Source organism: Salvelinus alpinus, chromosome 24 (assembly GCF_045679555.1).
Source record: "Salvelinus alpinus chromosome 24, SLU_Salpinus.1, whole genome shotgun sequence".
Lineage (NCBI taxonomy): Eukaryota > Metazoa > Chordata > Actinopteri > Salmoniformes > Salmonidae > Salvelinus > Salvelinus alpinus.
In genome coordinates, this window is record NC_092109.1 from 18,616,511 (window position 1) to 18,630,237 (window position 13,727).

At 40.4% G+C, this 13,727-nt stretch overlaps 1 protein-coding gene and 1 long non-coding RNA gene across 4 annotated transcripts in view; one reads left to right on the plus strand and one right to left on the minus strand.

The window, feature by feature from the left end:
• Positions 1-8,663, minus strand: part of LOC139552259 (TNF receptor-associated factor 2-like) — a 34,923-nt gene extending 26,260 nt beyond the window's left edge. For all 3 annotated transcript variants that reach the window (XM_071363804.1, XM_071363803.1, XM_071363802.1), the window contains exons 1-4: positions 8,559-8,663; positions 5,488-5,695; positions 2,131-2,209; positions 1,823-1,921 (exon numbers count right to left, since the gene is read on the minus strand). In XM_071363804.1, the coding sequence (XP_071219905.1) occupies positions 1,823-1,921; positions 2,131-2,209; positions 5,488-5,666 (357 nt within the window). In that variant the 5' untranslated portion in view covers positions 5,667-5,695; positions 8,559-8,663. The remainder of the gene's footprint in view (positions 1-1,822; positions 1,922-2,130; positions 2,210-5,487; positions 5,696-8,558) is intronic.
• A 28-nt stretch (positions 8,664-8,691) lies between these two features.
• On the plus strand, positions 8,692-12,227 carry LOC139552262 (uncharacterized). Its single transcript, XR_011670403.1, has 3 exons — positions 8,692-8,831; positions 9,273-9,448; positions 9,637-12,227. It is a non-coding gene; the product is annotated as an uncharacterized lncRNA (long non-coding RNA).
• The last annotated feature ends 1,500 nt before the right edge of the window (positions 12,228-13,727 follow it).

A 13,727-nucleotide genomic window follows, 5' to 3' on the forward strand; every position in this document is an offset into this window, starting at 1 on the left:
TGGATGCAGTCTATCACAGTGCCATCCATTTTGTCACCAAAGCCCCTTATACCACCCACCACTGCGACCTGTATGCTCTAGTCGGCTGGCCCTCGCTACATATTCGTCGCCAGACCCACTGGCTCCACCATCTGCTCATCTATCACTCCAGTGTTAATTTGCTAAATTGTAATTACTTCGCTACTATGGCCTATTTATTGCCTTACCACCTCACGCCATTTGCACACACATGTACTTTTTTTGTGTGCGTTATTGACTGTATGCTTGTTTATTCCATGTGTTGTTGTTTGTGTCGCACTGCTTTGCTTTATCTTGGCCAGGTCGCAGTTGTAAATGAGAACTTGTTCTCAACTAGCTTACCTGGTTAAATAAAGGTCAAATTAAAAAATATGTATGATGCGCAACACTGTTTGTCTTTCCATTTCCCAGTGAATCCTACAGTAAACACAGGTTGTGTTTTTATAGTCCACTGAATACGTGTTACTGACTCCAATCACACAATCTCCCACAGCCAACGACAACATTAAAAGGCCACTGAACCAACACGAAACGCCTACACGATAAAACATTTTTAGCACAAGTTGTGCTAATCATCAAGTTGGTTGTCAGCATGACATTCAACTGCACAATCTGCATGAACACAAAAACTTTCTGCTGAATCGGCCCTAGAAATGTAGCATAGACAGTATCATTTCTTTTTTTCCCCCTTGTGAAAGTAAATACAATTCTATCCACAGTTCTGAGGAAGCACATTAACCGCCAAAAAATGTTTTACTGAATTACCAGACATATATAGAGTTGACAGTCTTTTAACATCCCCCACAAAACACACAGTTATAACCTACGATTAGATACAAATGATCAAACTGAAGAAATAAAAGAGCAATGAACTTAAAACTTCCCACTCCCTAACATTACCTGTTATACAACAGTACATGTTAGTTTAACTCTTGGCAGAATGCCAAGGTTTGCTTCCTCATAAAACTCCCCTCTCTTCCTGTTTTCAGTATCTACAATCAATGGACAAATGGATTTACAGTTAAATTAGTCTAACAACAATACAATAATTTGCAGTTTAGCAGTATTATTATTATTATTATGAATTTCTCAGACTACTCAAGACAGATGGTAAACAGAATGTAAATCTAAGCCTGCAGGTCTTGGGTACTTTCCACACTCCGCCTAACAGGATTCATTTAAAAAAAACTCCAGGGACTTTCCAAGTCATATAACAAAGGCAGATCCTGTTTCACTTTCACATGACAACCAAACCCGTTCCACGTGTTGATTTTGTCTATCCCCACCAAACGCCTTCATGACACGCAGGTTAAAATACTAAAACCAACTGTGAACCAACTATATTTAGTTAGTTTTCTTTGATTAATCTCTCCTGTTCATTCCTCTTCTTCTGTGGATTTTATATGATGATTGGCAACTAACTTTAAGGTGCATTAATCGCCACCAACTGTGCTGGAGTGTGGACCTCGTTCATCTTTCAACCACCCATGTGGGTATACGCTTGTAAAAACCAATGAGTAGATGGGAGAGGCGGGACCAAGTTCTATTTTAGCACCTGGCTATGCAGATACAATTATTGAATAACATGTATATGTACATTTATTTTGCAACGCTCGCACACACAATGGGGGCAGTCTGGTCAGCATGTCAGATTGCTACTGTGTGCTTTGCTATTGGCTCTCAACACGAGAGACATGAGGGACGTCCAATCAGGTAACTCAAATTCAAAACATGCACAAGATATTCTCATTTGAATCACCCAATGACAACCCAGTAAAACATAAGCATTAACTCCATACTATACCTCATATTCTTTTATGCAACCAGTCCAAGAGCATCCCTCACTGATACATTTGGCAGGTAGGCTGGCAATTTCTCTACCAGCTGCATTGTCTGGAAAAGCCTGAGGGAGGTGACAAGAACAAAGAGTACTCTAATTACACACAGTAGTTGTCACATTCACTGTTACTGTTCAACCAGACTGGGGGGGTCTTAAACATTGAACTGTAATAAATACTTTAGATGAATGAAATCCATATCCTTTTTTCGCCAGGAGCAACATGATTCACCAGAGATGTTGTTAGAAGTTAAATGAATGGAATGGAGCCTTACCTCATTACTATTGAGAATGGACTGTGGCTCCTCATATATCTCCTCCTGTCGACAGGCTTCACAGGGCTTTGGGCCGGAGCTGATGATGGAGACACACGTCATGTGATTTTACAGTACAAAATGATTTCAGTGGCCAACAACTAGAGGGCTCTTAGCCTCACCTGAACCACTACCAGCATTTACAATGATTACCAGTAGGCTACAGAGTACAGGGTTAAACTAGAAAGATGAATCATGTAATTATGTAGCATATATAGCACTTTGGAGTATACAGATAAACATATATAAACACAAATGGGCAAGTCACTTCAAGACTTGCCCAACGAGATCCATTGCAAAGAATTGTAATAATAGGTATTAAGAATACTATAATTAGTGGGCACGGGCAAGACATACAACGACAGGCGCATCAGTATGCAAGGCAACACAAAGATGCAAACAAATTAAAAGGTTGATGTTTAAATCCACAGATTGAGAGGCTTTAGTGTGAAGGAGGAGTCAGACCACCAGTAGACAGAGAAGGGCTGTGAATGGAGATAATAGTTCCCCTATGAGAGTTTTCTGTGTGGGTTTATGACTCAGAAATATACTGTAGTCCCACTAGAAACCACTAACTATGTGGTATGCATTTAGATAACCAACCATGACCAGCTAGCTCCATGTTGAAACCACTCCCCATTCAATTCTTAGAAAATGACGTGGCAACTGGAATTTCTAGTGAGTTTAAAGCGAAACAGGATTACAAATTGTACAAATTCCTGGAATTACCAAATGACTGTCCCTTGAATTTCAACATTAGCACCAATATAGCACTTCAAGTACAATGTAGTTGACCTGAACTGTAGTGAAATGTATCATATTAAATGAGTTAAGACTGTGACTGTAACGATCGTCTTGAGGAGAGAGATTGGACCAAGACGCAACGGGTAATGAAGACATGATGAATTTATTAAACAAGACGAAAACGAACTACACTTGATAATAAACAAAATAACGTAGACAGACCTGAACTGGAAAAACATAAACACGCAGAACAAGAATAGACTACACAAACCGAAACAGTCCCGTGTGGCGCGACAAACACAGACACGGAAGACAATCACCCACAAACAAACAGTGAGAACATCCTACCTTAATATGGTTCTCAATCAGAGGAAATGAATTACACCTGCCTCTAATTGAGAACCATATCAGGTAACCCATTAACCAACATAGATACACATAACATAGAATGCCCACCCCAACTCACGCCCTGACCGACTAAACACATACAAAAACAACAGAAAACAGGTCAGGAACGTGACAGTGACAGTGAGGGTTCGTAGTTGAATGTCCGTTTCTCCTTATAAAACAACTAATCGCCCATCCAGTATTTACAATTATCTTCCAGGCTTCCACGTACACTTTAACTTATTGTTGTTCTTTCCCGTGCAGATTCTACGTAGTCTGATCTCTGATAATGTCACTTTGCAAGTTAAAAAATGCATGTCCAGTCTTGAACATACTCCAATTATAATCAGATGATAATCAGGACATCCTGGAACTAAGAAAAGCTGAAGCTTCACTCCATCTTCTTTCCATTCCACTGCACCATTTTTACTCAAGTTAGCAAATTAAGAGGCAAAAATATCTAAATTTCTAGCAACAGGTGAAGTATAAAAACATACATGGTTCCACTTCTCTTTAAAGGACTAAAGGTGTGAAAACAAGCAGTAATTGTGTAGAGCATCATTGTACCATCTAAACCACTGTGAAATATATTTTCCATAATCACAGAAGAGAAAATGTGCCCAAAGTTAATAGAACTACAATCTGTTATAATGAAATGAACAAAACACAAATAAACATAATTAGCTGCAGTGTGAGATGGTGACATAGTTAAACTCCCAGTGAGAAGACATATTTAGTAAGAATCAGCAAGATCAGCTTGGTCCAGTTGCACCACCAGAGGTAAGATCCATTCCAGATAGTTCCAGTCGAGGCTGGACCAGTATTGGTGTTAATCTGACTGGCTACCACACACTAGGCTTGGGCGGTATACCGTTGTCACGTTCCTGACCTTATTTCCTTTGTTTAGTCTTTGTTTAGTTGGTCAGGACATGAGCTGGGTGGGTATATTTCATGTTATGTGTTTTCATTGGTTGAGGGTTGTCTAACTAGCCTGATATGGTTCTCAATCAGAGGCAGGTGTTTTACGTTGTCTCTGATTGGGAACCATATTAAGGTAGGCTGTTCTCACTGTTTGTTTGTGGGTGATTATTCCTGTTCGTCCGTTCATTGTTTTTTCATTGTGCTCTTGTTCAGGACTGTAGCGTCGTTGGTTTCGTTTTGTTTATTGTTTTGTTCGTCTAGAAAAGTATTCTAATAAATATGGATACATACCACGCTGCGTTTTGGTCCTCCTCTCCTTCAACCAACGACGAGAGTCGTTACAACCGTATACCGGGGTATTTGGAAAAAGCCACGGGATGATTTTTCAAAACCTTTGAAACTATTTATTTTACGTTTTTTTTACACATTTGAATATTTGTAGCTACTTGTGCAATATGTTAGGAGATAAAGAACATTGCGTTCTTCATTTCATTTTACAGTAGTCCCCAGTCACGTGGTGTTTGTTTACAAGCACACAACGATGAGAGACCAGAGCCTTGTGAGTCACTCACTGTCGTGCAGCACGCGCTTCACAATTTTTCATTATGAAGCTTACCGGAACTAGTTTCCCAAAATAGCGGTTTGTGCCAGTCATGTGCATTTGTTTACAAAGAAGCACAACGAGCAAAATGGGAGCTTTGTGAAGGGAGTCATCTCTACAGCGCAACTTAAGTTAGGTGATCAAGTTACACTTGTATGAAATTCACTACTAAATGTTTGCCAGCTATATACCTTTTAACTATCTAAGATGTGCCAAATAAATTCTCTCCAGCTGGGTTTTGCTAATGTTAGTTAAGTGGCTAACATTAGCTTGCAAGATCAAGCTTCTTGGTCACAGCAGCAGAGATGATCTACTCCTGGATTAAAATAATATTTGGATGCCACAGGCATGGTATGGAGGGATGGAAATGTGTATACTGCCCAACCCTACCACACACCCACCGCAGACCGACACACAGAATCCCATGCTGACTCATCCAGACAGGGGCTGAGGTAAGTGGAAGGGCAAGATGCTGATGGGAGCCAAGGAACCAACAACACCACCACCACAGAGAGACACTGCAGTGCTAAAGCTACAGCAAGACTTCGTGGGGTGGAGCAGCATGCCCAGTGAGAAAGGGTTAATTAAAGTAAGGGGAACTTGAGGAAGGGTGGGGGGTTGCAGAGCCTGTAGTGGGGATGAGGTGAAGAGCTACAGTAGTCTACCTGGTGAGCAGTTTGAAACAATGGACACAGAAACGATGTCCACACTGAGCCTGGACTGGCTTCCTCAGGACCTGGTGACACTGCTGGCATTGGTACTTAGCTTCCATGGAAACAGCCAGCACACTCTGGGGTATCCCTGGAAGGGAGGAGTCCAAAGAGGGTAGAGATATGCGGGCCATGCCTCTCCATCAACGTCTCATACAGCTTCCTGTGTAAACAAATATCAAACCTTATTATTTAGCGAATGGATTAACCACACCCTATGTCCCAGGCCACTGCAATGATAGGTTACCTACATAACTCACAGGAAATACGGGGTAGAGGCAGCTGTTCTGTTTGTTTATTTGCAGCTGTTGCACTAGGGATGCATGCACAGTTAAGCATGTCAAAAAGCCAACTTTGCTGTATGTCGTCTAAGCACATTTCTGTCATTCAACATTTCACCTCAGGTCAAAACAACAAATAAATGCAATATAGTGTAGCAGTACTTAGTAATCAACAGATAATTCAAAAAGAGACAGGACAGGAGTGTCTTGGCAGGCAGACCTGCAGTATGGACTAGAGGTCGACCGATTAATCGCCATGACCGATTAATTAGGGACGATTTCAAGTTTTGAACAATCGATAATCGGCCTTTTTGGACGCCGATTATGGCCGATTACATTGCAATCCAAGAGAAAACTGCGTGGCAGGCTGACCACCTGTTACGCGAGTGCAGCATCAAAAGGACCCTGTGGCTGCAATGAGCCAAGGTAAGTTGCTAGCTAGCATTAAATGTATCTTATAAAAAACAATAAATCTTCACATAATCACTAGTTAACTACACATGGTTGATGATATTACTAGGTTAAGTAGCTTATCCTGCGTTGCATATAATCAATGTGGTGCCTGTTAATTTATCATCGAATCACAGCCTACTTCAACTTCGCCAAACAGGTGATGATTTAACAAAAGAGCATTCGCGAAAAAAGCACAATCATACCTAACCATAAACATCAATTCCTTTCTTAAAATCAATACACAGAAGTATATTTTTTTAACCTGCATATTTAGTTAAAAGAAATTCATGTTAGCAGGCAATATTAACTAGGGAAATTGTGTCACTTCTCTTGCGTTCAGTGCAAGCAGAGTCAGGGTATATACAACAGTTGTTGGCTCGTTGTGAACGGTGTGACCGTAATTAATTCGCCAGGATTTTACATAATTGGGACATAACATTGAAGGTTGTGCAATGTAACAGCAATATTTAGACTTAGGGTTGCCACCCGTTCGATAAAATACGGAACGGTTCCGTATTTCACTGAAAGAATAAACGTTTTGTTTTCGAAATGATAGTTTCCGGATTTGACCATATTAATGACCAAAGGCTCATATTTCTGTGTTTATTATATTATAATTAAGTCTATGATTTGATATTTGATAGAGCAGTCTGACTGAGCGGTGGTAGGCAGCAGCAGGCACGTAAGCATTCATTTAAACATCACTGTACTGCATTTGCCAGCAGCTCTTAGCAATGCTTGAAGCACAGCGCTGTTTATGACTTCAAGCCTATCAACTCCCGAGATTAGGCTGGCAATACTAAAGTGCCTATAAGAACATCCAATAGTCAAAGCCATATGAAATACAAATGGTATAGAGAAATAGTCGAAGCGTCATAGTTCCTATAATAACTACAACCTAAAACATCTTAACTGGGAATATTGAAGAACTGGGAATATTGAACCACCAGCTTTCATATGTTCTCATGTTCTGAGCGAGGAACTTAAACGTTAGCTTTTTTATATGGCAAATATTGCACTTTTAACTTTCTTCTCCAACACTGTGTTTTTGCATTATTTAAACCAAATTGAACATGTTTCATTATTTATTTGAGACTAAATAATGTTATTTATGTATTATTTTAAGTTAAAATAAAAGTGTTCATTGTTCATTCAGTATTGTTGTCATTATTACAAATATATCTATAAAAATTGCGCGATTAATCGGTATCGGCTTTTTTTGTTCTCCAATAATCGGTATCGGTATTGAAAAATCATAATCGGTCGACCTCTAGTATGGACAGATTTAACTGACTCTTAATCCTTTTAGTCTCAGAGAGAGAGGATTCTTGTAATAGTTTGAAATTGTAAAGTGAAGTCACTTCAAGAGAAAGAAAAAAGAGATTTAAAAGGTGATGTTGTTACACAAGTAAATGAGTAGTGCTTGAAATTGTATATGCCTTTCCACAGACCTTTAAACATAATAATTAATGGCTGGGTTCCTTTTTGTTTGTTTTTGCTGTTCTCCAAATAGTATTTTTTAGTCTTTAAAACTGCAATATGTAACTTTCTGGGTTACCTGATCAAATTCACATATAAATGTTATAGATCTGTCATTCTCATTGAAAGCCAGTCTAAGACATGGTAGATATGTTCTATGTGCGCTATTCCTATGCTTCCATTCTTAAGTTTTGTTTTTTCAATCTTTTACTTTCAGTTTTGTATACAAGCTTCAAATAACTGAACATACAATACTCTTGGTTATGGAAAATATATTTCACTGTGGTTTAGATGGTACAATGATGTCCTACACAATTACTGCTTGTTTTGTCACAAAAACTGAAATTAGGCAAACTATTTTAGCAACCAGTAAATGGCAGAGCGATTTCTGCATATTGCACCTTTAATACATTGTGTAGCAATGCAGTAAATGAGCTCCAGCTTCAACGTCCAACTGCCCCTCCCAGGCAATTTGAGAAATCTAACTGAAACAATGTTCTTGTTTTGACAACTGCAAACGCACGCTGATCCAGAAAACTACTTTAAACTGCATGTACCGTAGAGATGCAGCCAAGGTACAGAAAACATTTTCTAAGTAGGTCTGTCCATTTCCTTTTTTCCCTGCCAGTGGACATCTTGCTCAACTGTCGTACTACTGTAGGCTTAGCTATGGAGCCATGCATTTACGGCATAACGTTGACTTTCTTCTCAGCAGTGCACTACCTGCATACTGAAAAGGTTTTCGGGGTGAGCGAGCCCCAATATCATGACCATTCATCCAAGCTACAAAAAATAAGGAAGTGTTGTACTTACCAAATTAAGGCCCAATGTACTACAGCTTTTTGTGCTGTACTTTTTCTGTTGCAGCCCACGTGACTGATTACGGTGACTGTACACTAGATAGCAGTAAATTGCTGCGTACGGCTTAGGCCGCCCATTGTGACTCGCTTGTAGGCGTGTTATATGAAGGTCTGGTTATGAAATGGGTACATAGTTCAATAGTAATATCCTCTAAAACGCTCTGGTGGCAAACAAACTTTACTGCCCTGTTTCCAATTGTCCACATGGCTGGGAGAACCTGTTCAAGTAAGTAAATAGATTTCGAAAACGACGTATTATTAGCTAACTAACTACAGTGCAGGCTAACTCATGAGCTGCTAAATGAGCTAACGTTAACTAACTTAGTTGGCTAGCTAGCTGTCTAGCCAACTTCAAATACTGTATAGATAGCTAGCTAAGTGAATTAAATATCACCATCTACCTAACTTCCTATTAGTTAGCTATCTTGATGTGTTTTTTACAGTGATAAACAAACTCCAAATGCATTTGTAGGTAACGTTGGCTAGCTAACAGCCATGGAGGAGGGTGATAGGATAGCAGCCCCAACTGTCAGTGAGAGAGTAGGTTATTCTGGATAGGGCAGGTACTTTTGTGTAGTTCCTGTCCCTAGAAGTGAGGATGGAGATAATAGTAACATAATATTCAGTGCGGTGTAATTTGACTATAATGAAGTCTGTTTCTTGTGAGGTTTTCTGTCCTCAAAAAAAGAGAGCTATGAAACCTGTCTACATATGAAGAGGTCCTAATGGAGAGCAGTGGTTCTCAGTCCTGGTCCTGGGACCTCAAAGGGGTGCACATTTTTGTTTTTGCCTTAGCACTGCACAGCTGATTCAAATGGTCAACTCATCATCAAGCTTCAAGTGGTATTTATGTATTCATTTGTGATGCTATCCTTAATATGATCCTGTTATTGTCACATGCACATATGTGTGCCCATGCATCTATCATTCCAATGTTATCATGATTTGTTATCAGGAATATTATACTTTAGTAATCCACAATGACTTGGTGATGTAAAAGTCTAATTACATTGTCTTCCATATTCCTACAGATGCCTTGTAACTGGAGATTCCTTCAAAACGATTGCCTACAGTTACTGTGTAGGGCACTGCAAGGTTGGGTGACCAGGGCCATCTAGGACTGCCTCCTGGAGGAATTCAGGTGTGTGAAGGCTACCTGTGTCCTGCATAACTTGGCCAGGTCGCAGTTGCAAATGAGAACTTGTTCTCAACTAGCCTACCTGGTTAAATAAAGGTGAAATAAAAAATAACTTTGGGGCGGCAGGTAGCATAGTGGTTAGAGCATTGGGCCAGTAACCGAAAGGTTGCTAGATCAAATCCCTGAGCTGACAAGGTAAAAATCTGTCATTCTGCCCCTGAACAAGGCAGTTAACCTACTGTTAACTAGCCCTTCTTACATCAGCTGATATATCAAAGTGCTGTACAGAAACCCAGCCACCCTAGGCCGTCATTGTAAATAATAATTTGTTCTTAACTGGCTTGCCTAGTTAAATAACAAAATAACTTAATGAGGATGGACACGAGGCTCTGCAGGATGTTTCAAGGATGGGGTCCAGCAACGCAGCAAGAGGGAGATCTTCACCTCCTACTTCTTCGAAGAGGGTGCTGTTCCCTGGCTATGCACAAACCATAGACTATGCACAACCAAATGCTCTTTTAAGAGTCATTCACATTGCAATAAGAGTGTTCTTCCATTTCCATTACTTACTGCAGTTATTCAATTCCCAGTTTCTCTCCCTTTGATTTCTACTTCTCAAGTGAGGGTGCTGTTTAGGTACGGGTGTGATGTCTGTACAAAAATAAAACAGGCCATTTTAAATCACTCATATTGAAAACATGTAGAACAATTAGACACCCTATAACCCACATCTACACACTCATGTATCAATCTGATTGATGGATTGTGTTGCTCAGGTGTATAACTGGCTCCTTCCACCTTCAAAGAATAGGCAAGAGGGCCAACCATGGAGAATAGTAAGACACTTCATTGTTTCTATAACTACGCTATATTGTTTGTCCTCGTGTGTCCGTTCATGTTTTTCAGCATAAAGTACTCAGCAGCCACTTTGTGTGGTGTGGACACCAGGTGAGGCCACACACAGATTGTTGTTCAACAAATCAAATGTATTTATATAGCCCTTACATCAGCTGATATATCAAAGTGCTGTACAGAAACCCAGCCTAAAACCCCAAACAGCAAGCAATGCAGGTGTAGAAGCACGGCGGCTAGGAAAAACTCCCTAGAAAGGCCAAAACGTAGGAAGAAACCTAGAGAGGAACCAGGCTATGAGGGGTGGCCAGTCCTCTTCTGGCTGTGCCGGGTGGAGATTATAACAGAACATGGCCAAGATGTTCAAATGTTCATAAATGACCAGCATGGTCAAATAATAATAATCACAGTAGTTGTCGAGGGTGCAACAAGTCAGCACCTCAGGAGTAAATGTCAGTTGGCTTTTCATAGCCAATCATTAAGAGTATCTCTACCGCTCCTGCTGTCTCTAGAGAGTTGAAAACAGCAGGTCTGGGACAGGTAGCACGTCCGGTGAACAGGTCAGGGTTCCATAGCCGCAGGCAGAACAGTTGAAACTGGAGCAGCAGCACGGCCAGGTGGACTGGGGACAGCAAGGAGTCATCATGCCAGGTAGTCCTGAGGCATGGTCCTAGGGCTCAGGTCCTCCGTGAGAAAGAATTAGAGAGAGCATACTTAAATTCACACAGGACACTGGATAAGACAGGAGAAATACTCCAGATATAACAGACTGACCCTATTCCCCCGACACAAACTACTGCAGCATAAATACTGGAGGCTGAGACAGGAGGAGTCAGGAGACACTGTGGCCCCATCTGATGATAACCCCGGACAGGGCCAAACAGGCAGGATATAACCCCACCGACTTTGCCAAAGCACAGCCCCCACACCACTAGAGGGATATCTTCAACCACCAACTTACCATCCTGAGACAAGGCCGAGTATAGCCCACAAAGATCTCCGCCACAGCACAACCCAAGGGGGTTGTGTCTTTAACTACCTTATTTTCACAATAAGTCTCTTTCACTTCGTCCCTTTCTCCTCTTCTCCATCTGCATCTCCTCTTCTCCTGCATCTGAACTGGCTGCATAGAATTGTAATTAGTGATTAATGTTTTACGGACTCCTGAGAGAACCAGTAAACCAGGCTGTAGTCTTGTGAAACAGTGGATGTGAAGAATCTAGCTAGCTGAAGCATTTACTGCAAAGTTTTATGTATAATTTTGGCTTGCTGATATTTTCCATGCAATGCAGCTGGAGTAACGTAGCTAACTATTTTCTTGCTTATTGTGTAGTGGAGGATAACAAATACCTGTATGCCTGTGGATGTATAGCTAGCTATGTAGCCGATCTGTGTAGGGAACCTTAAATATTAGGTCAGAACCTAGCTATCATAGCCGGTTGTATCGACTTAAAACATTAATGACATTAATGAAGCCTTTGGATTGAGTATAATATAACTTTATTGTGCCAAAGATGCAAGTTGTAAATACATGTTATTACCAAGCATTAGATCCCCACATTGTAGCCTGTACATTGAATATATTCACTGATCATTTACTCTACCTTGGCAAATAAAGGTGCAGTTCATGTATGAATGTGTTGGAGACATTCTTTTTCAGTCATATCCAATACCAGGAGTATCAAACTCCAGTCTTTGAATGATCCTGTATCTACCTGCGTGTATGTATTACAATTATACACTTTAAAAGTGTTTACCAATCCTGGTCCTGGGACATCAACGGTTACATACGGTAACTATGCAAGACTAGAAATATGATTTAACTAGTTAAAGATTGATTTGTAATTCATATATACAGAATAAAATAAACAGTACACTAAACTTCTATGCGTTGTGTAAATACTCTAAAACCTGTTCATCTCAATATCTAATTTCCTTCATCTGCACTGATCTGAGGACACAGGATAGGTGTAGTATTTAATCAAATGAGAGACTTACTTTCAACCAGCAGAGAATGTGAAACACTTTATTGAAAGAAGTACTGCAATGCACATCTGGTGTGCATTATAAAAACAGAAAGAAGGGAGGTGTAAAAGACAAAGGGACAGTGGTAAGAAGTGAGGAGCAGGGAAGACAGCATATGATTAATGAATTACAGTGCTACTAAACTTAATATTCTCTCAGTTCATCACAATTACATGGTGTCTACTAACCAGCCTTGGGCCCCCAGTTGGCCCAAAGGTTATCTTCAGAGCAGGTGAGGTGGCGATGACGGGACTGGGGGGTTGGCAACCTCTCACATCAAAACATACCTGCAGACGACAGATGGACAGAGAGAGATCGCATTAAGCCTTGTTTTTTTGTTTTTTTCTAACACTGTCGGTCATCATAATCATAAGGAGGTGAAATGCAAAACTGACCTTGGATCATTAACTCTGGGACTACTACATCTCTATCTGTATTTCAATGTTAAGCATAACACTTCCTGTTGACCTGACCAAGTGACCTCTAACCTCTCATCATGCTGTGCCCTGTATGTAGCCAGTTCAGATGCGGGAGGGGTTCACCGAGACAGCTGATATAACCTAGAGGATTTAGGGAGAAGGGAAGAGTGGGATGAAGTGAAGGTGAGACTGTTATTGAGAAAATAAAGGTAGTTAAAGAGACAGTGTTCAACAGGAATCTGTGTGTGGCCTCACCTGGTGTCCACACTAGTACTTTATACCGAAAAACATGCACAGACACACGAGAACAAACAATATAGCGTAGTTATATAATTAGAAATAATGAAGTGTCTTGCTATTCTCCATGGTTGGTCCTTTTGCCTATTCTTTGAAGGTGGAAGGAGCCACAGTTACACCTGAGCCTGCTTACTGTACAACACAATCCATCAATTAGATTGATACATGAGTGTGTGGGTTATAGGGTGTCTAATTGTGCTACATTTTTTCAATATGGGTGACTCTTAAAAGAGCCTGTTTTGTTTTTATACAGACATCACCCTTACCTAAACAGCACCCTTACTTTAGAAGTAGAAATCAAATCAAAGGGAGAGAAACTGGGAATTGAATAACTGCAGTTGACATAGCTAGGTAATTGTGAGAATACTCTTACTGCAATGTGGATGGCTCT